Source organism: Diorhabda sublineata, chromosome 7, assembly GCF_026230105.1.
Source record: "Diorhabda sublineata isolate icDioSubl1.1 chromosome 7, icDioSubl1.1, whole genome shotgun sequence".
Classification (NCBI taxonomy): domain Eukaryota; kingdom Metazoa; phylum Arthropoda; class Insecta; order Coleoptera; family Chrysomelidae; genus Diorhabda; species Diorhabda sublineata.
Window position 1 is genome coordinate 9,463,283 of NC_079480.1, and position 27,052 is coordinate 9,490,334.

At 30.4% G+C, this 27,052-nt stretch overlaps 2 protein-coding genes across 3 annotated transcripts in view; one reads left to right on the forward strand and one right to left on the reverse strand.

Annotated features, from left to right (window-relative positions):
• LOC130447065 (cytokine-like nuclear factor N-PAC) overlaps positions 1 to 27,052 on the reverse strand; it is a 114,957-nt gene that overhangs the window by 30,145 nt on the left and 57,760 nt on the right. The gene's annotated exons all lie outside the window — the stretch shown is intronic.
• On the forward strand, positions 3,332 to 26,271 carry LOC130447064 (uncharacterized). Its single transcript, XM_056783688.1, has 5 exons — positions 3,332 to 3,712; positions 17,621 to 19,435; positions 19,811 to 19,955; positions 20,129 to 20,269; positions 22,137 to 26,271. Exons 2-5 carry the CDS (start codon positions 17,667 to 17,669, stop codon positions 22,767 to 22,769), a joined length of 2,688 nt encoding a protein of 895 aa, XP_056639666.1. The 5' UTR covers positions 3,332 to 3,712; positions 17,621 to 17,666; the 3' UTR covers positions 22,770 to 26,271.

The following is a 27,052-nucleotide window of genomic DNA, read 5'->3' on the forward strand; positions in this document are numbered from 1 at the left end:
ATTTAGCAATTACCACAACCCATCACTAAGAGGATTCGATTCGAATGGAGTCTAATTGTTGTGTGTCTAATAGATAGCTGAAGCGAATTTGTGAGGTGTTGTCAAAGAAATATCCAGGTTTAGTTAAGCGATAGCGGCTTCTCTTACAATATGACAAGGCTAAACCACATACCTCAAAAGTGAAGCAGAATAAGCCCAAATAATGGTTTTACCGAGGCCTCGAAGAACTGGCTGAACGTTGGTTTGAAACCAAAGAATACGATGGGGTATACTTCAAGACGTTCTTTTTGTTTGATTATTTAATAAACAAAGCGAACATTGGAAACAACGTTATCTTTGAGACACCATATAATTATAAAATTAATAATGAGTGAGAAACCAGTTTGCAATCAACATTCAAGGCAGTTATAAAACGTAGTACATGTTTTCAAGAACAAATTCAATATAGCAATATATTCTATGTAAATTTAGAAAAATGTATTTTAATAAAATCTGAAAGTTAAATCTTCGATAATGAACAACATTTTTCCAACCCCACAGATAATTTTGATTATTTATAATTTTCCGTGTTTATTTTTTTAGCAAATTTTAGTATCTTAACACGTCGAGTCCCAACCAAAACTGAAAAACTTTCCTCAGGGCCCAAATTTTTTTTGTGTTTTTACACTCCATGGGGTGAGCATCCAAAGAAAAATAATGAAAAAATTTATTTCGAATAAAAAGTGCAAAATATGATGTTTTTTGTGTGTTTTATACAAGTTTGAAGTAACCGGAAAGGTACAAAGAAACCAAATACTTTTATTGGGAACATTGCGAAAAAATAGGTCTTCTCATAGACATTGTTCAAAAGAAGCTAAAGAAATGAAATTACTAGCAAAGGAAACGAAAAAGTAATAACAATACTAAAATGGAAGGATAATGGTGCTTTCTACAAAGTATGCTGATGCGAGAATAAGCATTGATAGACGACCAGAAATGGTTGTAAAGCCTTAAGCCATGGTCGACTATAACAAAGACAAATCTTCTATAAATCTGTCTGATCAAATGGCAAGTTACAACACTTTTGAGAAGGAGGTTGAAGGGGCATAGGAAAATTGCTATTGAGCTATAATTTAGTACAGAAATGGTAAATGCCCATATTCTTTATAAAATAATAACAAAAAAGAAAATAGCAATTACTGATTCTCAAATCAGTGTACCAAAAAAGTTTAAGAGACGCCAAAACCAAAAAAACCCATTGCCTAGTAAAGAAAAAAGGTCCAAGTCACAAGGTAGAAAGAGATTGTGTAAGGTATAGTAAAAAAAAACATCATAAAAAAAACAAAAGGACCAAGTGTAAAGTAATGTTTCAAGGACCCAGGACGGTTCAACTAACTGTATACTTGGGACAGACACCGTGAAATTGAGGCATCTTTAGATATACAAAATACTACTCGATCATTTGGTCGTAGAAAAATTGTTTCTATTCCGTTCCAGGTAACCTTATTAATGGTCAAAAAATGTGCGTCTCTTTTGCATTCGAATTAGCTAAAGATGCATCAATATTGCGTTACCAAGCGTCCGGATAAAGCCGGACATAATTAGACTTATCGATTGCATGCCCAACCAAAACAAACGATGTCCCGCTTGTCCGGCATTTTATAGTTCGCAAACGAACGAGCGCCGAGCATGGTCGAGCGCAGGCGAGTCGACCCTCGGTCTCTTCGGCAGCTGGCAATCCCACCCGATAGTAAATGTTTTTATCAACTGCAAAACCTTAAAAGTTTCCTGAACAAAAACGAGTAGTCAGGATTGCTTTGCAAAATTCCTTGTCAGCATTACTTTGCGATCTCACGACATAACGCACACGTTGAAAAAGTGTTTCCTTGATAGATCAGCAATGGTCAAAAGAACACAACAGATTACAAGTTGACACTGTAGCTAAAATATTTGTTGTAGAGCTCTTAAAGCAGGTTTCTGTTCATCCAAAATTATTTAGCTTAAAGAGAAGAAGTTTTATTTGGATTGTTATTATGTTTTGCTTTGGGTAGCAGGTAAATATGACTTATTGGTGATATTGTATTTCATTAGAATACAATAAGATATTTAGACTGATTTGGCATTCGATTTTATTTATATTTCATTAAAATTTAACAAGATTTATGGTAATACCTTTACGTGCAATTATTTTGTTGCTTCTATTAATACTGAGACACACAATTCTCAATAATCTAGGGTGCCTGGCCTTTTTACCAAAATGTCCGGCCAAATTACCTGTTTGTCCGGCTATTTGATTTGGCGATCTGGCAACCCTACAAACGACCTAGAAATAAAACAACAATCAATTTTCTAGGTTTTCCAACATGAGACAAATCCAACCTTTTTGTCATTGCTACTCATATGGCAACTGTGGCGTTATAAAAGTGTAAAAATGAGGTTGCGAAGAATTCATCATAAAGACGTAATTTTCACACCACTGGTTGAGTTGAGTAGTCATCCGCAATATAGCCCTTATTTGGCAGCTGAAGAATTTTTTTATTCCCGCATTTAAAAACAAGTTGGGTGGTAACGATTTTGAAACTATAAGAAGCCGGTTTACGTATCAAAACTCATATCTAAAAGTTACCTTACTCGGAGGAGAAAGAGAAACGCATGAAAAAGTATACTAATCTAATTGAGAATATCTTGAAAAACAATAAAGCTAGTTTCAATCATAAACACATGATTGAAAAAAGGTCATTTACATTGAATAACTCTGTATATAGGATAACCTGAAAGCTGTCCATTGAACTGATAAATGGTAGGATATAATAACAAAAACTGCAGTATACTCTTCGTAATATAAGATACGTATTACGTTGATTCAATTTATAAATAAACGTCGTGTTGTTACTCAAATAATACGACTACAAATATTTGGAAAAAAATTAAATCTAGATGTCTGTGATACGCACTAAATTCAATGCTACTATTATCGTTAAAGAATAATAGATGGCGTTACTTATTCTATGAATGTAAATATTAATATTAAACGCTAGGAATCCAGTTTTCGATTAAAATAAAATAACGAGTCAATACCAAATCGAGAAAAAGCAAACACAATAAATAATATTGAAATAATAATGATTCAATGAATTGTATAAATTGCTATAAGTATTTATATCTGCTACATAATACTGATTTTCTGTATTTCTGTACAATTATTTTAAAATTCAACAACAAATTATATCAAGAATAGATTATCATAAAAGTATTTTGAATACCACTGGAAACAAGAAAAACCACATTAAAATTATAAACATGGAGTCCAAACTCAACTATATAAATTCTAATATCGGACTTCAGACCATACCTCGGCAATAAGTGAGAATGGACTCGACCGGCGCACTTTTTCGTTCCCCACTTGCTAGTACATGAAGGAACAGAAACGGCTAAACGTTGGTTAACAGCTGTGTTGCACGTAGGACGCCGATTTTGTGAGCGGTATAGTTCCGGTCGATTCTCGATTTTGACATAGAAGCACTAGCTTTTCGTCGATTTACATGTGAACGGGATTTATTAGTATTGCAACCTTAAACTATATAGAAACGGATTTGTTTTGTTCAGTTCGCATGTTCATTCTTCGTTGTGTTTCTACTGAATAGTGTTCTTGCACGTGTTAATCTGATCAATAAAATATTACACAATAATAATTCTGAAGAAATGTGTGTGATTTTACTATTAAAAATGGCTGGTTAGTACCGTTTTATATGTAAGATAATTAAACATTATTATTTTGAAAATATTTCGATATAGTATCTAGTAAAACGTATCACATTCATATAGAAAATTAAAAAATTCACCTCGAAAGGTGGAAGGGAAAATGGTTACTATTCAATTAAACTGTTATTTGTCGACTAAATTCATTCATAGATTCTCAACGGTTTCTTTGCTACCCATCAACATATTTCTTTATTTTAAAATAGCATTTAAATTGAAAACAGTACCTACATTTATTTAAAATGCATATGCAATCATAGGGTAGTGTATCACTTAAATGTTTGGTGGTATAGACGTAGACTAGTTGTTAGAGCAGATTAACTAATCTTATAAAAGTAATAATGCAGTATTAAAAAAAAGATGTATATATATATATATATATATATATATATATATATATATATATATATATATATATCCAAAATCAGAAGACATTATTCAATTGCTTTATTGTTTAATGTAGCCAATCTCTAGTAAACAGTTCTTATCTACTTGAACCTAGATAATTGACAAGGTTGACTGATACACAATCAAATAATTTGCCTAACGAGACTACTAAATAATATATTTTTAATGAAATATTTTTGCGTACTTCTATTCAAAATAAAAACTATTAAGTAAGATCATTAATTATTGTCTTTTTGTTTTATGTAAATTACAAATCTACTATTGGTACGCAATTTCTTACAATACCTAATTCAATTAATTGTTTCACTTTGAAAGCGGCTCATTTTCTAGCTGACTATTCACCTAAATGTAAGAAATGAATTTAGCAGAGGCACTTTCATACTTGTGTGTATAGTGTATCAGCATTTTAACCTAGAGCTTCATGTTTTCTATAAATTGCTATATTTTATCCCACATGTTCCATTTTTTAATTCAATTCATTCAACCAATACTTTCAATTTAAATGTGTTGTTTTCATTCGGACTAGCACTGGATTTCTTTTCCAAATATGTTAAAACTGAAAATTGCGACGGTTGTTACCTTAAGGCAACAAAAGCCAGATAAGAACTGGTAAAGACGTTACTTAATGTATACGATTCTTTTTTTATTGTTACTAAAACCAAAAATTACCGAAGGCTATTAAAAAAATATTTGCATCCATGGAAAGCTTCATTTATTAGAATAATTTTTTTTTAACAGCAAAACCGATCGTGTTTATTTCAAGAAATAAAATTATAGTTGTGAAATACATAAAATAATTTAACATGTTTACTTCGTATTTTTAAATCAAACCTACTTTTGATATATGCAAATGGCCACGTATGCTCAATATGAAAATGGAGCTTTAACACAATTTCTGATAAAAGGCATACCTAGTGGTTTGTGAAATATATTGAAATGAAAATCGAATATATATTTATATATATCGTTTTGTAAATTCTTTAACAGTACATATATATAAAAAATTATAGATTATATATCGATTTACAAGTTCAAAATCGGAGCGATTCATAACCCTATAAAAGAAAAAAATTATAACTTCGATGTTTCAAAGATACTGGATTCGCAATGGAACGCAACTCCTGATATACTGGAGGAAACTGAAAAATAGTTTCTAGCCGAAATGTGATAAGGTAATGCGGGAAGATAAGAAATAACTAGCCCACAATTGGATGAGAACGAAATGATCTAAAAAAACTTGATTTCATAAATATAACTATGATATAATATGCGCAACGAATATAAATCAATAAGAGTGAAACCTACAGAAAAATAAGTGTTTTGTTGATTGATGTGCTTAGAGTGTTAAGAGTAATGATTGCTCATTCAATTTGGAATGTATGAATAATGATTATGATCTAATTACTTAAAAATTCGGTGTGAAATAATTTTTTTTGTTGCTATGTAGATAATACAATTTACTGTCTTGCCATATCTGCCTACATTTGCGTCTTTTGCTTCTGCTAATAAGAATGCAGAATAAGTTTGTGAACAGTGGTATACAAAAATAAACAACTGACAGCGGTTTCCGGTCGATAAAAGAGTATTTGCGTAGAGTAGTAAATTCGATAACACAAAAATTTTATTTGTATCTTATTTCCGAAAGGGTCTACTTTGAAATCGATACTATTTGTATGATATATTTTTCGAGTTTCATTTACGAATTTTCCTTCATTTTTGACTTTACTTAATGATTTATATGACACAATTATGGTGAATCGATTCTTTGTTCGCTTTTATCCTTTATATCCTTAAGGTTAAACAAATGTTTATAGTTTTCCTGGTTAAATGCCAAATTTAATTAAATACTTTGCGTGTACTTCATTATTTGATCTTGAAATTCATTGGACTGAAATTTAATAATTATTGCCAGACGGTTCATGTCCAAAACAACCTAATAATTCTATTGATTTTTATTCTGTTCTTCACTCATTCGTCCAATGTTCAAAATCAATTATTTCAATAGATAAATGAAGTGTTAGAATTGTAGATATTATATTCTAAGTTTTATTACTTCACACACTCTTATTAGGTATTAATTTTTCAAATAGCCAACAATAAATTTAAATTGCTCATTCAGAATGGAACCAAACTATTTACGACGAGAATGAACGCACCGAGTTGCTTGATATAGAGAATTGTTTTACATTTCGAGATTATGTTTTTGAAGTCCCTTTGTGACGTAATTATTTTATTAATTCACAGTTTCAGTTCCTCTTTTTTAATTTGTTACTTTTTATCAAGCTTTTATTGATTCTGTTTAAATAGTTTTTAGAAATAAATTAATTAAGGTGGAGTCTTCTAAACAGTTTTATTTATTGATGCAACAAAAATGAGGATAATTTTCGGAAAACATCAGAGAAGTTTAGAGATTTGAAAAGGCATCAACAAAGCTATCATTCCAATGCAAAAGAAAGTTATCAACATTTAGATGATTATAGTAGAGCAAAACTACGAAAAATTTTGTATACATGTTAATTGATATATGTTTTTTATTCACCTAAAGCGAAAAGTAAAAATAGAACCTTTCTTTATATACTTTTATCGGAAATTACTAAAAAAGAAAATGTAAACGTATGTATAACATAACCTAGAAATGCGAAATTTTTTACATGAACTGAGCACTTCCATGTTAGATAATTATCATTGCTATTTACAGACAATTATTTCTAACAAAAAATAAGATAATATGGTCGAGAAATTTTGTTTAAATATACCTATTATTCTCATTTGAAAATTCTGAACAGAAATTATACTGCAGTAATAATTGTTATAATTATATTAAATGTTTGCTTATAGTTTTTTACGATTTTCACGATTACCATAAAAGTTTTTGAATTTTTGAGTTAATTACACGTAACATTCAGAAGTTTTTTTTTTTCAAAAAATGAAAATCTTACAAATTCCATCTTGATCACTTTTCAAATCTAAAATGTGTCTCTTCTAATAGTACCGTAAGCAATATGGTATCACCTCAGAATTCCATCAAGTATGTATTTGCGTTTCATTCACCCTTCACTTCAAAATCTACCCTATGCGAAAATGTGCAAATTATTGTAAGGGGTGAAAACTACCCCTTATTGTCAAAATTCAATAAAGTAGAAGTTGAAGCATGTAGAAAATAGATGTTTTAGGATACTTTGTATGTTTTTCAATCCTTGATCAATGTTTTTCAACACATATTATATCCATGTATATATAGAAAGTTTCTTTTTATGAAAGCAGATGTTACCAGTACACTATGTGTATACACACACGTACATGTATTGAAAGAAAATAATTATCTTGAAAAAGGATAAATTGACACTACAAACGAAATCAGAACAGAAACGAAATATCAAAACATAAAACACATTTCTCTTTACCATACAAGGACTTTCCCAACAACTTTCGATTTATTTCAATAAATATATTAGTATAAGTCATGAAGGTCATAATACATTGTCCAAATATTTCATTAAACTAAAATCTAAAACACCAAAAAACAAAAGAAGTAATATTATATATGAGGTGCCTTGTACTAATTGTGACGCTGTCTACATAGGGCAGACATCTCAATATTTAGAAAATAGACTGAACGGTCATCAATAAAATAAAGAAAAATAAAACTGCACTAACGAACCAAGAAGTATAATAAAAACAAAAACTCCATTAGAAAAATTGAATTCAAATAATTCAAGTAAAATTTACATCTCTATATCGAAAATTTTAATACAACTATAAATAATTTGATAGATGGCTGGTACATAGTCTTGAGATGTAAAAATTAATAATTTTTTTCAGAATCGAGCTGTCTAAACCATTCAAACTTCTTGATCCTAATATTTGTGTTTAATTAAAATGATTTGCAAATTTATAATATTTTATTTCAATTAGGGTGGTAATATCAAGGGTAGAAATTATGTTATTTTTCATGAAATTGAGGGATTCTATCTTATTTTCGTCATAACTCCCTTATTTCATGTATTACAAAGTCTTATAAACTCTCATTTGCATGGTATTTCAAAGTTCTTCGAAAAAGAATCAACTCATTTTTTTCGTAATATTACCATTTTCTGCTTATTCAACTTCCATTCAAGTTCCACCTTTAATTAATAATAACTCAGTTTGTATTAGGTCTAGAACCAAACTTTGGTTTTTAAGGTATTTCCTATCTAGAAACTGTTAAAATTTTAAGCAAATCGATGCATATTGAAACCCGAGGTAAAAACCATTGTTCACTGGACTAAATTGATTTACACTGTACGAACGTAGCTTTCTCTACATTGGCATATTAGTGTAAAAATATTTATGTTGAAAAATTCATAATTACTAGACCGTACATATGAGCGTAATACAGAAGAGTGCACACAAATTAAAAAATTACATTATGAATTTAACTAATAAATCATTAGTTTTATGATTTTATTTCTGTTCAACTTTAGCAACACCGCAATATAAGGTACGACTATTTATAATTAGAATTTAATATGTATTCAAATGCGAAATAACAAAATATGTATAATGATGAAACTGGTTTCTTCATCCTATACATGTCGTCAAGGTTAGACAGTATATACATATACTAAAGTTAGAAGTGAACAAGTAACTGGAAAACCAATTCACAGGACATAAGAAATGCCTCGAAGGAAGGAAGCATTGCCTTCGTATTAATGAACTCTTATTCCAAACTGTAATTTTATTTCTATGCTTCCGTTAAAATAAGCTCAACAATATTAGAAATTTCGAAATATAAAAAACAAAAGATGTGTATATATCTTCTAAGGAAATTCCTAAAATAAACACACTCAAAACATGAACGTAACTATTTGAGAGATTTCATTAAGTGGTCTTATTCTACTATATCTAACTGTTGGTGTTATATATGTGTAATAATCACCATAATCATGAGAAATGTTATTTGGATTTTGTCAACACAAAGTCTTAAATTCGTCGACCACGATATTTGTCTCCTGCCCACTCTTCTTACTCCAAATACTTTGCCTTAAGAGATCTGTCTAATACGTATCACATGTCCAATATATATTGTATCTTTCTTTCTTAACTGTATTCCGGACTTATTTGCACTTCTGTTCACACATATATTGGATTCTTCGGTAAAGCTATAGGTTTAAAATATTTTAAAGTAGACCTCCGCAAGTCTGTCTTTACGGTTAGATTCCATAAAGAGGAAAGGAAAACGCTACAGTCTTCTAAATACTAGAGAAAATTTTTTTGAAATAAATCTGTCCGAATGTCTTTTATATCCGTTCAGTAAGACATGAGAACTGGAATTAGATTCTGACGATTCATTGAATTGTATTTGGATGTATAGATATTTTATTCTTTACATAATATAATATCACTTCATTCTGCACTTTTAAGTAATCCGATATCGTTACAAGAAGTTTTGACGTCTATGTCATCTATCACGTGTTTTGTGACTGAATGTTAATGGTATACAATGTTATTTTACATAAGAATAGGTTTCGAACTCGTCCACCATATTTACTTATTATGGCCTCCCGGTAATGTTTGACATGTTTCAAACTATTAGGTTACAAAATGTGAATAAAAGATGTGATATGAATATTTTGATATTAATTTTATTTCTGGTTAAACAAAAGATTTCTGCTTTATAAAAATAAAACTGCTAAATATTGATAAAACATTTCTCACATAATTGACCCAGTTAATATAGAACTAGGTATAATCGGTTTCATTATTTTTTTCGTTAAATTAACTTAATCAAAAATCACTGTTTATGGAATGATTTGTAAATAAACAATTCCTTGAAGATCATTATTTTCACATAAATATTTATAGTTTATTTTTGCTTCATCTTTATAGAATAAAGTTCAATATTATTTATTGCAATGGCATTGGATTCAACATTCAAAATTTCACATCAACACACATGATTCATTTCTATATTATACTGCTTTTTATGACAAATGTTAATAAAACCCACTGACAATGACCAATAGACTAAACAGCTTTTAACGTTCTTGAAAACCTAATTTTGATATGGAATAATCTACCAGTTGGATGTTCAATGAACAGGCCCAAAAAAAGGTGAAAAATTTCTAAAATATTTCGACTAATCAAACAAACTAATAATTATATTTACGGGTTCGATTTGGAATTATAAATAGAGGTCAATTTCATTATAGATACCAGGTTTAAGAAATGACAGTCTTATTTATTTGACATGATAAAATAAATTATATTAGAAATTGTAGAAAAACAACATGCAGGTTTAGAAGATTTTGTTTAATGTAGATCATAGCGAAACCAATCCAGGAGAACTGATATACACAAAGTGAAAATATTTTTAGAACAAATTCTTAACTTCATCAATAACGTTTCATCGCAGCATTTCTAATCACTTCAATTTTGATTTTCTATGGGGTGTCGTATAAAGATATTTGTATATTTTGACTTGACTATATACACCTAATTTTCTCTAATGAAGTGTAGTTTGGATTTTCTAATTTTAAAACTTTTTTTAATTGAAAATACCTACTCGTATTTTTTCTCTTCTAGCAATGTTAAGGAAAAAATAAAGTTACGAGATGTTAACCGAAATTACATCTACAAATATTCATTGACGCTAAAAATTATTCCTTATAACTCTGTAAAAATACTAAATAACACTTACTTAATGATAAGGTGAAGAAACGAAACCACAGCTTATCAAAACTAGATAGTTTTTCAAGTAATTCTAACTATGAGATTGATTTGTATTTTTATAAAATTCAATTAATAAGTAAAAGACCATACGCATCGAATTTAAATTTTAATCATGATCGAATATGTAGAAATCCAGCACAGACTGAAGTCGCTCCAATTAATTGAGTACGATTACCAAATTTAAACTTGCTATCAAGAATAGGTTCGCGTAAAGTTTGGTTTTTACAACTTAACATTAAAACTCAACAAAGAACATGTAAGAAAATCTTGTTAGGCAAATAGCATCCATATAAGATAAAAAAGGAAAGTGCGTAATAAAAACGATCGATTTTTTTCAATGATCGATAACAAGCTTTAGAATCATTGTTGTTTTATGGTAAAGCTACGCTCGCATTAGACGGATAAGCCGATCGGCGTTATTAGGCTAGTGAATCCGACTAGACCTTCAAATCTCGTACACAAAGGGCTCAACAAACAAATGTTCGGAATGAAATTATTGAGGATACCATACTTTTTGGTTCAATTCTAATATTTATTATCTTCCAAGAATATTATACCCTAATAATTTGAATCTTTTTTGGCACACGGAGAAAAAAATACCAAAAATTGAGATAAGAAAATAGAAACTTGAAACATTAACAAACAATATTTTCTAATAATAATTTGAAGTGACGTATTCGATTATTTTTTCTCTGCAATTCTCTTAGTGAATTACTAGGCATATTTAAACATATTTCTGTCTTTGAATTTGGAAAAAATTATGCAAAACTTTACAAACAAGCACAAGTATCGTAAAAATATAGAAAAGGGTATATGAATTAATTGAGATTAATTGAGAGCTTGTGTTAAAATAAAACTGACATAGGGATGTTGTTTCTGTCCCCCCTTTTAAGTTAACAATAAATACGTCAATTGGAGAGGTTGCATTTGCAAAAAATACCCATTGTTTATTTTTTTTAAGCATTTTTAGTTCCTTTATTTCGACAGAGATCCATTCGCATATACATAAAATTCATGAAACATTCTCTATCAGAGTAAATTAAACAAAGTATTTTTCAAAATTATTTGTTTATTGTTGCTTCAAATTTCAAACTATTTGAATTGGACCATTTTATTTTGTGAAATGAAAATAATCAAACAATAGTGCATTCATTCGATTAAAATTTTTGAAATCAATAGAAAATGTGTTAATCATATATTTTTTAATAGAGAAAAATGAAACTGACAAATAATTGTTTTCAATATTTTGAGAAGTATAAATGAAAAAAAAAATGAATCAAAATGCTGTCGTTAAATTGTAATAATCTGTTTATATATTGAAGACCAGGGTTATTTATAGAATATACTTTATAACATTTAACGTTGGTATTTTCCACGTTATTTAGCTTTATAAAATTTATCAGAGCAAATCTAGTTAGAGAGACGAACAAGAAGAACTGTTATATCATTCCATTATTTAATTAAATAAAGACAGTCCTTTTACGCTACACTACATACCAGACTGATTCTTGCGCAAATAAATTGGCCTGACAGTTTCGTTGATATCTATTGAAACAGTTGGTCAATGTATCGATTATTGATTGGATTGTTTCTACTTCTAGGAAATTCGATAGTTTTAACAACAAATCAAAAGTCTTTATTTTCCCATTTGTATCAGTTATGTAAGCCACTCTTATCAAATAAAACTGGAAGCAGTTAGTTCATGAAGAATGATCCATTTTGTTCTTATTGAAATAATGCGATTTTAATTTGCATAAATTACATCATTTGTTTATTTAAAAAATATATATTATTATTTGAATGCGAAACTATTGAAAATAGACTTATTTTTATTTTTTTGTTCTAATACTATCACTTTTAATTTGATTATAAATCAAAATGAAGGAGAAAATTACTCTAGTCAATGGAAGCAAAATGCAGATATAAGTATTTTCAAATCTCGGACGGGTTACTGCAATAGTGGTTATTACACCCTACGGGTATGCATTTCTTATATATTGCTTCACTATTTTGCATTTAAAAAAAAAACATCATAAAACAATTTTAAAAATCTAGTTGGCGGATCCACACTCGCACGCAAATCGCGGATAAGATTGCCAACAGTCTACGCTAGCAGGTTCGCGTTCTTTACGCGTATGCACGTCTTGTATTTTTCTCAAGAAAAGTTTATTTGAAGTAGGCATGGAAAATGAAAACACTACAACAGGTGCTTTGCTACTTTGCGTTTTGGCAATACGTAGTTACACCGTCCGTTGCAAATAGTACTGAGCGAGTGAGCAACCCGCGAATCTTGTCGTGTTCGCGCGCGCTTCGCTCCTGCGAGCCTTTTATAGCGGTACAAAAACCAACAGTACTTCGAGCACGAGTATTCTGCTAATGAATGATAAATTAAAAAAACCGTTTGAGTGCTAGACGGACCTGATCTATTACTAGTATAATAATTGATAACTTCTAAGGATTACTGGTATGTCAATACCTTTTGTATCTCGCTATGAGTAACTTGTTTAAAATCGATTAAAAACCTGAAAGTGAAATTTGAATGCTGCAAAGGATTACCATATACATACATATAAAAAAAAACGAATGTTTAAAGCTTCCGAAATTCAATTTGCAATCAAACACATACATACATACATACATAGATTTGAGGTTACCAGAATAGAAGAATGATGGAAGTATGCTAAACTCCTCCGACTTTCTAATATTAGATTATTTATCATTCACTTTCTGTTTATTCTGTGTATAAAATATTGAATAAAATCACTCGAATAAATTCATAGCTATAACACAAGACTGCTGAATCCTAACGCTTTTTGTAAGATCAATGAGAGGTACATTGTATGCATCCACATATCTTTACCTGATTAAATAATGATTTCATTGTGTTATAATTGTAGTTATTACACAATAAATCAGAATGTCAAAATTCAAGCAATGCTTTATTTATAATTGTATAGCTGTAAAACGTTTTACAAAATCAATATTGTAAATAATTGAATATTTGTTGAAAACCTTCTAAAAAGAATAAAAATACCATTTTTTTTTGTTATTCAATGTGTAATTTATATTTCCTTTGTTTCTAAGTGGACATTTTTAATGACATTAAGTTCATGTTATTTGTTACATTAATTCGCTATTATCAATTAAAGCCGTGGAAAAAATATAGTGTATAACTCGCATATAATGCTAATTTTTCACTTGTTTGATTTGCTTCATACTATTGCTCTAACATAAGTTGTTCTTTTGACTACTATCACATTAAATGGACGCTCGTTTTTTGATTTAATGAATAATTTTAATAAGCGGAACTATTGAATATTTTATACAGTAACTGTATACCAGAATAACAAACATTTCGTGTAAAACTAAGCATACTTAATTTGTAATTTGCACATCTAAAAATTAATAAATCTGGAGAAAAACAAATTTGTGAGTTTGGATAATAATCTTATGGACTTCAGACCCAATTAAATTTTCATACCAAAATATGTCGATAATTTTTTCTATAAATCGCAAATACAAACATAGTACCTATATAAAAAACATTTCTGTCGAGTAACTCGTGAAATTCTCTTTTATTACAAAGCAATTGCTACATTTATTAAGCAATAGTTTCATTTATTTAGAGACTACTTTTTTAATGACTTGCACTTTCTTAATCAAATTGAAACGTTGAATGTAATGCGAAATTGAGTAGTGTCATAAAACAAAACCATGGCGACTTAACACATAGCAAATTGTATATTATATATGTCGATAACGAGATCAAATAATTTTTCTTTGTAAAATTTTAAATAGCTAACATATTAAACGATAATATTTGAAACAATTGAAGAAACTGTTTTGATTTTAATAATTTTTAACCAAAAAATAAATTTTCAAAGCGAATTGACTGGTAGATATTGGATACATAATGTAAAAGTACTGAAAATGGACGTATGAAAACTATTGCTATTTAACTTGGGTTGTCACACTTTGCAGAACTGTTTGTGGTAGTTAGATAATAATTGTTGTAACAAGTAAAAAGCAGACTAAATGCGCTACATTATTAAAAAAATAGAATAGAATATTATAAGTAAACTTATCTTTTTACGATCTATTGATGATTTAATAATAACGGTTTATTTTTTATATATAATTTAAAAATAATATAACCTCAAAGTTGCTGCATGTTCTTTGTTTTTCGTAAAAACATAATGTATTTAGTATTAGTCTTCACAAAACATATTCAATAGCCAAATATAAATGTATTTTATATTGAAGAGCTTTACAGCATGTATTTTTTAAATTACATTATGTGTTTTTGCCTTCTTTTCAACATATTTCTTTGTGTCTTCTTATCTCTCAAATCCTACCTATCTCTTTACAATAAGATCTTATTCCCAAATTTCAAATATTTGTAATTGGGTTTTAAGTTAAAGCCTAACAATCCAATCGCGAAGAAATTATTAATTCTCGTTAACAACAGCTATCAATAAAATTAATAACACTATCAATCATTCGTACCGGTCTCTCCCTTCAGTTCCATTTGGTTTCAAATAAAATATAGCAATCAATAATTAATCTACCGATAAGATATTTTAGTCCGTTCATATGGCAACGTATATAACAAATTCCATTTAAGCCAATAATTGAATTAGAAATTGGAAGTTGATACAAAAAAATGTAACGTCAAAGGTTTAAATCAAATGATAATGAACACTTTACAAAAATAAATTCTTTGCAATATGCAATTATTAAAAAAAAACTAACATCTCCATATCCAATGAAGTAAACTGAAATATTGAAAGTGCAAACGAAAATTGCATCATGCTCGTCAGGCTGTGTTATTGTGAGTGTTGTAGTAAACAGTGTGTTCAGTTCGTTTGTGATGCCTACAAAAATGAATAAGAATCTTAGGATAGATGTGAAAAGGAATAGTAGCAACAATATCTATTTTCAAGGAGCCAACAATAATTTGAAATATGTCATTGGGTTGAATTAGTTTATCCAAATTGAAGCCTCCTACTGACAAAATCATCATTATTTATAATATGTTCAAAATATATGACATAACTGTACCGTGTTCCAACATGTTTGTCGCACAAAATGTTTTTCGTTTTTTACATAAAAAATTAATATTTAAAACAATTTTTTATGAGTTTACAAATGCTACAAAATTACTGATCTTGAAAGGGCTTTCGAAAAACGCCCCACTATTCATTTCTTTCTCTATCAGAATTTATCAGACTAGCAAAAACAACAAATACAACAGATATCAACCCAGTGCCTATGACCTACATTTTTATAATGTACTCAGTGGTATTATGAGTGTTATACCTAGAAAGAATAATTTACCAGCTTTTAGTCAGCATTCAAAGGAAGCACTAAACAATTCTGGTTTGAAAAGAGATTAAAGGCAGCGTACATTCCTCTGCAAACCATTGGTCTGCATTCTACTAGAGAACAAAACAGTCTCGCAAAGCTGGTTGACCGAAGAATTCATCTTGATGCTCGGACTTACGCTTCGGTTTACCAGTTGGTCTTCTTGGTGTTCCCCTACCTTCTTCTGTTCACACACGATACCCATTTACGATCACCATTCCAGTATAGTTAACACGACGGGCAATTTCATGATTTGATACACGAAATTTTTTATAAACATGATCAAATATAAAACGTTGATATTGTGCCTAATCTAAAGATGGTCATCATGACAAAAAAGTTATCCTAGGCATAACATCTCCAATATAACTGAGTATATAATAAATTAAAAATGTTAATGTACGTATTATAAAATATAATTTACATACAAGTAGTTATGTTTTTGAATGAAACATGTACGGAATGAATCATACAATAATGACGTAAATTTTAAAATTCACTTATAACTTCTCAAACGAACAGGAAAAAATAAATAATGAGTGAACTCACAATGCAAGTATCAATGATAGTTATAAAGCTTCAATCCTTTAATTCGATTACAACTATTTAATGCATGGAATCGTGGCTTTTCAAAGTGTAAAGCGTAATATAAGTCGGAATAATCTAATTAAATGTATACGAACTTTACAGTTTTTGTTGTATTCGTCGAATCGTCAAATAAATCCGGTATTGCTTTGTTTCCGTAGTGTAATTTGTTGTACTCTAAATCTTTTTATTGAAATATTTCAATTTTCTCGTTTCAAAATAATAAAATCCTTCAAAAATGAACGTAGAAAATTAGTAAACCAGCAGGATGACACTTTTTGGACTATGTCCAACAACAACAACAAAAGAATGTCTGACGTGGAAACACCTATATACACAACAAGCCATTTTACAAACCAAATACGAGGTTTGGCTATTAAATAACGAGACTGGTTACGAAAAATAGTTTTATTATAAAAATTATTCTACATTCGAATGCTCCCCTACAATATACTCCCCTTCCGTCGCCACACACCATTCCATACGTACAACAGAAACAAAAGTACATTACTTTTCACTAAATAAGAGAAGTGACAAACATCTTCTAAAAAAAGTAAAGTGAACCAAAATATCACAGGTATAAATAATTAGTTAGAGAATAGTATCTGTTGTATATTGAAAAAATGTCAGTTTTGATTTAATACTAATAATATATTTTTCCTTCCAGTTTTTATAATCTCTGAAATTAAGTGGCATGCGTAACCCCTTTTGCTATTGAAAAAATTCTATAATAAAGTTATTACGAATCGCATTGTTAAGTTAAAAGGCAATTGCCCTATATTTTGAGATGATTAAAGTCACTTTTTTGTTGCAGCCAATTGAAGATTATTGCTTTATAAAGACAATGAGTATTAAAAAATATGGACTTACTTCACCGGCCGGAAAAAGCCGGTAGCACAAAATGGACGCTGTTATTTCTTTTAATTGCGGGGATATCAGCGACTCACACACGTCACGGAGATGGCTTCCTGAGTCAACGTTTTACAAGAACAATTCCATCGGCAAACTGTCGTCTTGTGAGAACGAATACATTACAATGTCGCAACAGGACTATGGAAAATTTGTTTATAGGAACGGATGTTGTTTATTTGGATTTGGAGTATGTGATCGGTGGGAGTTTGGACGTAAAAAATATCCGACATTTGCGATGGGTTTTCAGCTCCTTAACCGTTATCAACGACGTGGTTATTAATCCTGAAAATCTCATAACTCTAGATTTGTCTTTCAATAATATAACAGTTTTGAAAAACTACCAATTCGATAATTACACCCATTTAACTCGAGCAAACTTATCTCACAATATTATCGATCATCTTCCCAGAGATGTCTTCAAATCCCACATCAAATTGGAAGTGTTGTGTCTCTCCCACAACAACCTCAAAGCAATACCTTTCCAAGCTTTCTCTTTTATTGAAAGCTTAAAAGAATTAGATTTATCTCACAATAAACTCGTCACGTTCTTGGATCATTTTTTCAAATTCAACAAATACATCGAAGTACTGTTACTCAACAACAACAATCTTACGAAAATCACTTCTAATAGCTTCGCTGATTTAACTGATCTCAAAAGACTCGATTTATCTCACAATTCTTTAACATTTATCTCGAGAGGCTTGTTCGATTCGCTTTCTCATTTACAGTACTTAAATTTGGCGAGCAATCCACTGATGAATATGGCTAGTGGCACATTTAGGGGGTTAAGTAATTTGAGAATATTGAATTTGAGCGATAATAGATTAACCCAATTGACGTTCGGTCTATTGCATTTTAGTCCGCTTTTATCTTCTCTTAGTATAGATAATACTTTGATCGAAGTGATACACAACACGGAATTACTGGGTGTACCTAAATTGAATATACTGACTTTGAAAAGAAATAAAAAACTTAAATTCATAGAAACCTACGTTTTTGCTGATACGCCTGTTCTAAGCGAATTAGACATTAGTGGCTGCAATTTGACGTTTCTTCCGCAATCTATTGCGAATTTAACTTATTTAACTAAATTGAATATTAGTGACAATCCATGGGCTTGCGATTGTCGAATGTTTTGGTTTGCTCGATGGGCAGCCATAAAAAAAGGCAACGTACTCATGTCTGATTTAACTTGTGGTCCTGACGCTTATCCGGACGATATGTTGCCTACATTGGACCATTTAAACTGCACATCTCCTACAATAATACATAAGACTCCAACCAGACTGTATAGACTAAAATCAGACGCCTTACTGGAGTGTAGGTACGCAGCAAATCCTCCCCCTTCTATAACTTGGGTTACACCTAGAAGGGAAGTATATCATTGGAATCCGGATCCAAGTATTCCGGATACGTTTTATAAGCACCCTCACGCTCACGATCAATTGATGACTCCTTTAAGAATCATTCCACCCCGAATCCAGGTACTCGATAACGGCACCCTTTGGATTAAAAATGTCACCAGAGAAGACTGCGGACGATATACATGTTATGCCAGTAATCCTATCGCCAATCAAACAGACGATGTACTGCTCCACATCGACCCCGCTGATTGGAACCGAGTACGTGTTATCTCGTTGATTGTTGGTACGCAAAGTGCCGGAGGATTTCTTGGATTGACCTTATTTATACAGTTCCTAAGATATTTAATGAATAAGTAAGTAAATCACTTCATTCACATTAGTCTCCTTGTTTGTCCAAAAACAAATATTAAGATTTTTTTCAATTTGACATGTAAATTCCATCTATAATATTAATTTTACTAGAAGAAAATTTTTGTGTAACCGTTCTATTTATAACACATTAAAACAAATAAATGAAAGTTTACTTAAAAATATTCGTTTTTGCTAGTCGTTACAGGTAACAATTCTGAAAATTATTTTAATAACTCAAAAATAAATATTATTATGTTGAAGTAGACCAAATGTAATTTAAATATCCATTCATTTCGGTTATACGATAACAAACTTATATACCGATGCAGTACAATAAAATCAATTGCATTATGGACATATTTTTTGCTTAATTTCAGGTTTGGTGTTTTCAATAACTTTTGCAGTTTTTGTAAACGGGATAAAGTATCCCCAAGAGCTCGACAGATATATGCCATGCTCGATAATATCGAACAGTACAAGAGCCAACAGCTTGAGAAACTTAGAGAAAATTATGCACTGCAGGTATGTTAATGTATTCTATTTTATCGCTAATAAAACTTTTACAACAGTATAACAAATACAATTACTATAATCTAAGTATTTCAACTTTTAATGAATTCTCAAAATATTAGTAAAATGAGAGCATGATCAAAAAGTACTATGTTAATATCATGATTTTTTTTTTATTATTTCAGGTAACGAGAATCAAAGACAATTGCGCTCAACAAATGGAATGGATACAAAACAGCTACCAATCTCAAGCAAAACATTTGAAAGACTTTAGAGATATCGGTACCGCACACCTGACCACCTTGAGAGATCAATATTGCGATCAGGTGAGTCTTAATATTAAATATGCCGATTTAAAACTAACTGAAATAGAAAACAAAAAATAAAATTAAAATGATTTTCACTTAAAAAAGTTTCTCTCCATTTTAAATTTAATTTTTCCGACGTTAACTTTGTTTATATTTTCTCAACTGATATATTTTAATGATGTAATTTATTAAGGGATACTGTGATAATGGCATGCAAGATTATGAAAGAATTTTTTTAATTTAGCTTTGGGAATAGAAAATTATCAATTGCACGATGATAAATCGGGTAAATAAGAATGGTAAATGACACAAACAGATTTTTTGTTCTCAAAAATTCTGGCAATTTTTCGGCCCTACGATGATATATTATCATTTCTTGGATTATGGCTAGCGCTTTGTGCTTCTATAAATCCCTTTATTAGGGTGGATTACTCCCTTCGTTCTTTTTGTTAGTCCTGCTTCGTTTGTACCTTTCTCCATTCTTTTCCATTCGCTTTCCAGTCTACCATTTCTAGAATTCTGCTATCTTCTTCAATTTGGTTTCACGTGGCATTTCTTAGTCTGCCTCTGCCTCTTGGCCATAGAGGTATCTATTGTGTTATCGTCCTCACCCTTTCTGAAAGTTTTCATCTCGTGTCCTGCCCAATTAAGTCTTTGTGCTTTCATATACCTTATTTTGTCTCTCCTCACACTTCTTCAATTTCTTTAGTTTTCTTTAATCTTCTCTCTCCATCTCCTATAATATTTGTTCCGAGTATAATTCTCAGTATTTTTTTCTAGATTATCTTCAGATCTTCTTCTTTCTTTTCATTGATATATTATCTTGTAATAAAAATTCATTGAATTGAATATGAACAATATCCTAGGACTTAAAGAAAATTATCCTGAGTCTTCCGTCTTTTAAATCTTAAGCGGCTAAACGTGCACATACCCAAATATTCAGTTAATATAAGATAAATCTAAAATAAAAATATTTTCAATTATTTAGCACGATTCATAGCATCATGACCATAAACTCTCTATTGATTTAACTCTACTAATATTTGCGATTTGAACAAAATTCCATATTCGATATCTTTCATAATTTTCTCAAAATATAAATTTATTATCTTGTACCTAGCTGCGTTAAAGAAGAGAAGGGATTTTTCCAATTGGCCATGTTCAATAAATGGGCCACTACATATTTTTTCATTTGAATTAATATTTTAGTTATTTTTCGATCACACTGTGTAGGTGCATAAATATTAATAATAAAGTCAACAAATTTGAACTATTCCATTCTTATCTTTGAATAATGATCTTTATTCTTTTTTGTTTATTTTTTCGAGAAAATTTTCGATTTGATATTATTCAATTAGTGATGAATGAATGGAGATTATGAAATAAATTTTTAATCTAAGATAAATAAATTCCGCCACAAATTAGTATCAAACTATATTTTGAAATTAGCATTAATTTAATTTTATTAATACACAATTTTGTGAAAAGAATAAAGATGTTTAGGTTTTAATTAAAAAACATACCAACTCTTATAAGAACTTACACAGATTCAAATTGATACTCCGGTTATCGCCACAAATATTTTATTCTGACTTCCAATAAAATCTATTCATCATCAATTACGTTTATTATCTTTTGAATTGTATCCTTTTTTTCCTTTATCATCTTTTCTCACTATATCAGTTTTATTATGTTCTAGTTGTTTTCTTTTCGTTGATTTCTTTTTTTATTTCCTCGAGAAATATCGAAGCGGCGATTACTTTTTCTCAAGGTCACCTCGATTAATTTACTTTTATCCTATGGATTCATAACTATAACTTTTAAAACTGTTGCTCCAATCTTTCAATCCCCAATCGAAATATACTAACTGACAAATTTGTTTCAGGTGAAAAAGGTGCGAGATTACTCAACAGGTCAACTTAATTGGGTCCGAGAAAACTACGTCTTCCAGAGGAACAAAATTCGTAAATTCAGTTCACATAAAGTGTTGCAGTTAAGAGAAACTTACAAGTACCAACAACAGACCCTTAACAAAGTATTGGAGAACTTGCCCAGTTTGTATTTTGAGAATTGTAGAGCTGGAACTTGTGGTCGCGCCGAATCTCTAGTATTTGATCCTCAAGAAGCTGAGAGCATAGACTGCTATATAAAGAGCAAAATAGAAAAACTTGCTAATTTAGATGCCAGCACTACAGATCTAACTCAAAGTAGAATGTCATTGTATTACACACCTTCAGAAAGGTCATCTGTTCACAAATCTCCTACTGAAATATCACCATCAATTTACATCAATTACATAGAAGATCCGCCTAGAGGTTTTCTCATGATGGAAGAGCCCACCACGTCTGGATACAGAAAAATCGGTTTCGTTGAAAGTGTTTTATCGGATCACAGTTGTGACGATTTACTTCAAAGAGAACTAAAGGAATCTGAAATAGTATCGAATCCTAATTTACCAAGCACATCGGGTTTAGCTCCACCGATAAATCAAACAATACAACACGAAACATCTTTATAGAGAATTCAACATAATAATAAATTTGTAAAGTTTACTGGAGAATAAAACATTCTACTTAAGATAATGAATTAAATTTAAAATTGTTGATAATAGTTACAGCGATTTAATAATCCCAATCCAAAAAACGATTGACAAGCCGAAAAATGACGTGTTTATTGTAGCAGCAAATTTTACTCGTTTTCATTTCTCTATCTGAAAAAATTTCTGTGATACGAGCCGCAGTTGTTGTGTATAAACTGCCTGACTTAGTGCCAATCTAGAAGCTGTTGAGCTGGACTAATTTTCTTTCAGAATTTTAAACGAATTGCCAAAAGACTTATTTTAATTGTAAAGTGCAAGTGATGTTAATTTTCATGTTAGTGTAAGTAAGTTAATTATTATTACTAGTCATATTTTTTGGTAAGACTGAATGTTTTCCTTTAACAGGACATGTAGGTATTTCAGGAATTCTATATTACTGTGATTGGTACCCTACTTTGTCTTTAACAACGATTATCATTTTTTTATTTAAATTTTCAATTTTTTTCATTACATGTAGTTGTTGCATTTAAATTGTATGTAGGTAATGGTTTTCAATCTTCAAATTTATACTAATCTTATTAGAAATAATTAAGAATCATATCTATATGTTTTCATTTGCCAAACCTACTGACATTAGGACACTAATTTAGTCAATTTGTCTGTCCATCTTCTTGGATATTGGTAATCAGTTGGAACTTTTAAATGAGCAAAATATAATCACACAACCACAGCGGTCCTTATTAGCTTCAAATAATCTAACTATTCAACGTCGATTTTGGAAATGCTTTGTTCTATCATCTATTCACTATTTCACAGGAAGATGGGACAAAATGTTTTCATCACTTTACTGTTTCCCTTGGCCCACAGTAAATTCAAAGTTTATCAAAAAAATATTAAAATATGTATTGATGAGTTATACAAACCAAATCAATTTAAAATAGAAAATTTTTGCATTATTTATGTAAATAATAACGTTATTTAGTGTTTCATTATGAAACTTTCATGAGATAAATACTTGCTGAACTGTCAAATGCATATTGTTTTTTCTAATATGTGCATGTGAAAATAATTACTATTTAATTATCAAATAGAACTTTTCATTTTATTTAATAACTGTATATCAGTACACACAAAGAAATATGGCCTTGTATAGAAGTATATCTCACAATATTTTATATGGAACTGCGACTCAAAATTATTAGGCATTATATAAGGAAAATAATAATTCAATTAAGTGAATTGCCACAGGAAAAAAATATTCTTCAATAGAACACTGGAGACTTCAGCTACTTCAATATCAATAAATTTATGTTGGGGGTCAATATATGAAACACTCAAATTTCAAACATATTCTCATTTCTCTCTCATTTCTAATAAGATTGGTGCTGGGGTCCTTTTGGCATGCTTAGTAGAATCAAAAGCTACCCTTATAGGAAACACTTACTGGCAAGAGGTTTATAGTATTTTTTTCATCATTAAGACTAATTTTGATAATGTCATTTTAATTTAATATGAAATTAATCATAAAAATAGTTGATGAGTTGATGATGTAGTCTTGAAAGTAAAAAATTAAATAGTCCTCTAGAATAGGAATATAAAATTTTGTATTATTATTAAAAATGGGGAGGATTTGTTGGCCTAATTGCCTAGGTAATCCTTTTGCAGTCCCCTTGGTAGCCCATGTAGATTCTCTAGAATTGGAGAACTCTCCGGCCGTCACAAATTTTGAAGCAAAATTTTCTTTCTCCATTCCACAGATCGGATTCCTTGTCTGTATTAGATCTCTAAAATCGGCTTCCATGTGCCTACTAGAGTCTTTGGGTTCTTTTTTCCTACTATCAGTATTTCCGACACTCAGTCTGAGAGGTTCTCGTCACTTATAAAGGTTTTGGCCTATCTACAACCAAATTACTGAAGCCACGCATCTTTGCTTTTTTCCTTTCCTATAGTTTAAGGTGTTCCGTAATGTACGAGTAGATGATTTCCACTGCAGGTTCGGATCTCATGAGTGATTGAGTAGCTCCAAAATTTACCGGGTCATCAGTAACTTGACCGCCCTTTAGTTTTCCTGCTCATTCAGTGCCTTTCACAAACAGCTTTGATTCTGTGGTCATGCTTTACAGTAGTTCCGTTTCATTGTTTGTACAAATAAGGACATTAATATGGTTATTATCGTGAGCTGCAACCTGGTCCGATAAGGATGGCCACCAGTTCGGTCTGCTTATTAGAAACGTATCTTCCTAGGGAAAAGATGTGTCCTCCATGCTTGTGTAATTCTGGTCCATCCAGCTCGCGCTTTTTTTTATCCATCCGAGTAGTTGGTGTTAATATCTGAAGGCAAGTTGGCCTTATTTTGATCTTATATCCCCTTACCCCCAAAGACCAAAATGATTAGCTCGGTATTCCACAATAGTCGTGGAACCTTGGTTTCGCGTGATACATTAAGTTTGAAAAATATGTATATTCATTGGGTTCACACAAGCCAAAATGGAGGACTGCCGTGCAGGTTCGCCGCTACCATCCTGAATTCAACCAGAGTTTGCGTTCTGGGTTTCGGATTTGATTAGGATGCGATTCATACGTGCGCTAATGAAACTGGGTATATAAATAGTTAAATAAATTTACATTATTATGTTATGTAAAACACAAGAACCAAAAAAACATTCACCAACAAATAATTTAAATATGAGTTTAAAGATTGTATTTTTTCCTGAAAAGTCTCAAACTTTCGTCATTTGGGATATGATCATCAAAGCAGTGTTCAGAAATAACAAACAACTTGAACAATCCATCTGGAGGTTTTCAACATTCAACCACTCCAGCTCATCCTTTTATCAGAATTACTCTTTTTGTTTGAAGAAGAAGATGGTTTGGAACATGTGGAAATAAGCATCCATGATAATGGATCCAAGTTCCAAAGAGACTTTGCTAATTTGTTAATCATTCCATCTCAGTAATTGGATTAAATTCTGATAACTGAGAATTTCGAGAGTGTCGATGATTTTTCATATCATATAACTTCTATATACCTATTTTCTATTCGCATTCAAATACCTATAGGTTGACAAGTTGTGTGGTAAAATAATCAATAAGTTTGTGGGTACGGGTATTTAAACGAGGCAAAAAAGTCGATTGTGAAAAAATTAGTTTATGCTTCCAAAAAAAATATATACCCTAAACGATAGAATATAGGAATAATATGTTATCATTATTTCGTAAGTATAAGAAGGGTATCATAATCCTTGTTTATCAATTACATAGAAAACGCGTAATGTGTAGAAAATAACACTTTTCTCAATGTACATTTTTATATAATGCAGCACCCCACCGACATGTATGAATATTTCTATCAACACAACTATAGATAGATGAAAATTTTTAAATAAAAATAATAACTAAACTATTTTTTATTGAATATCTATGATTTATAAGATCGAGAACTGTTAAATAGTGTCATTTAATAAAAATGTATTGAATCAAATTTGACGTTTTAATTACAAAAATTTTACCAAATTATAAAGTTTCTATTTTAAAATTCTAGTAGTCAATTAGTTATACCAAATACGAGAATGGCTCTAGAAGTAGCTGGCTCAACATAAAATATATATATATATATATATATATATATATATATATATATATATATATTTTTCAACGTAATCTCCCGCTCGATACAATACCAGCGATGCTCAATAAGTTCGAAGCCTTTTTTCTAATAAGAATCGTCAAGCTCCACAAAATAACCATGAATTGCAGACATTACCTCTTCATTGTTGGAAAATATTTGACCACCGAGTATTTTTTTCAACACTGGGAACATAAAATAATTCGAGGGGGCTAAATATGGCGAATAGGGTGCATGAGGTAGCAATTCAAGCTTTAATTCAATGATTTTGGCTATGGCAAATGGCAACATGGATGTGTGGGCTGGTCCATTGTCTTAATGAAACGAAACTTTCTTGGCCAAATACTGCCGTTTTGCTTCATTTCTTCAGTACAGTATCACAGTACCAAATATCTGTTATCAGCACTAAATTTTGATCTAAACGAGTGATTCTGCCGACTTGACCTTCTAGCTTTACTGACGTGTCTATCACCTGTTTAGTCAGAATCCTATTATTTCGAATGCGATGTCTACTGTGTAACAAACGAGTGTAGCCGTTGTCTGCGTTTGTATAGAGTCGGTAATTTTGATCGATCTGACTGTAGGCTAAGTATTTGTATGATTGCTGAATATTTTGGAATTCACAATGAATGTGTGC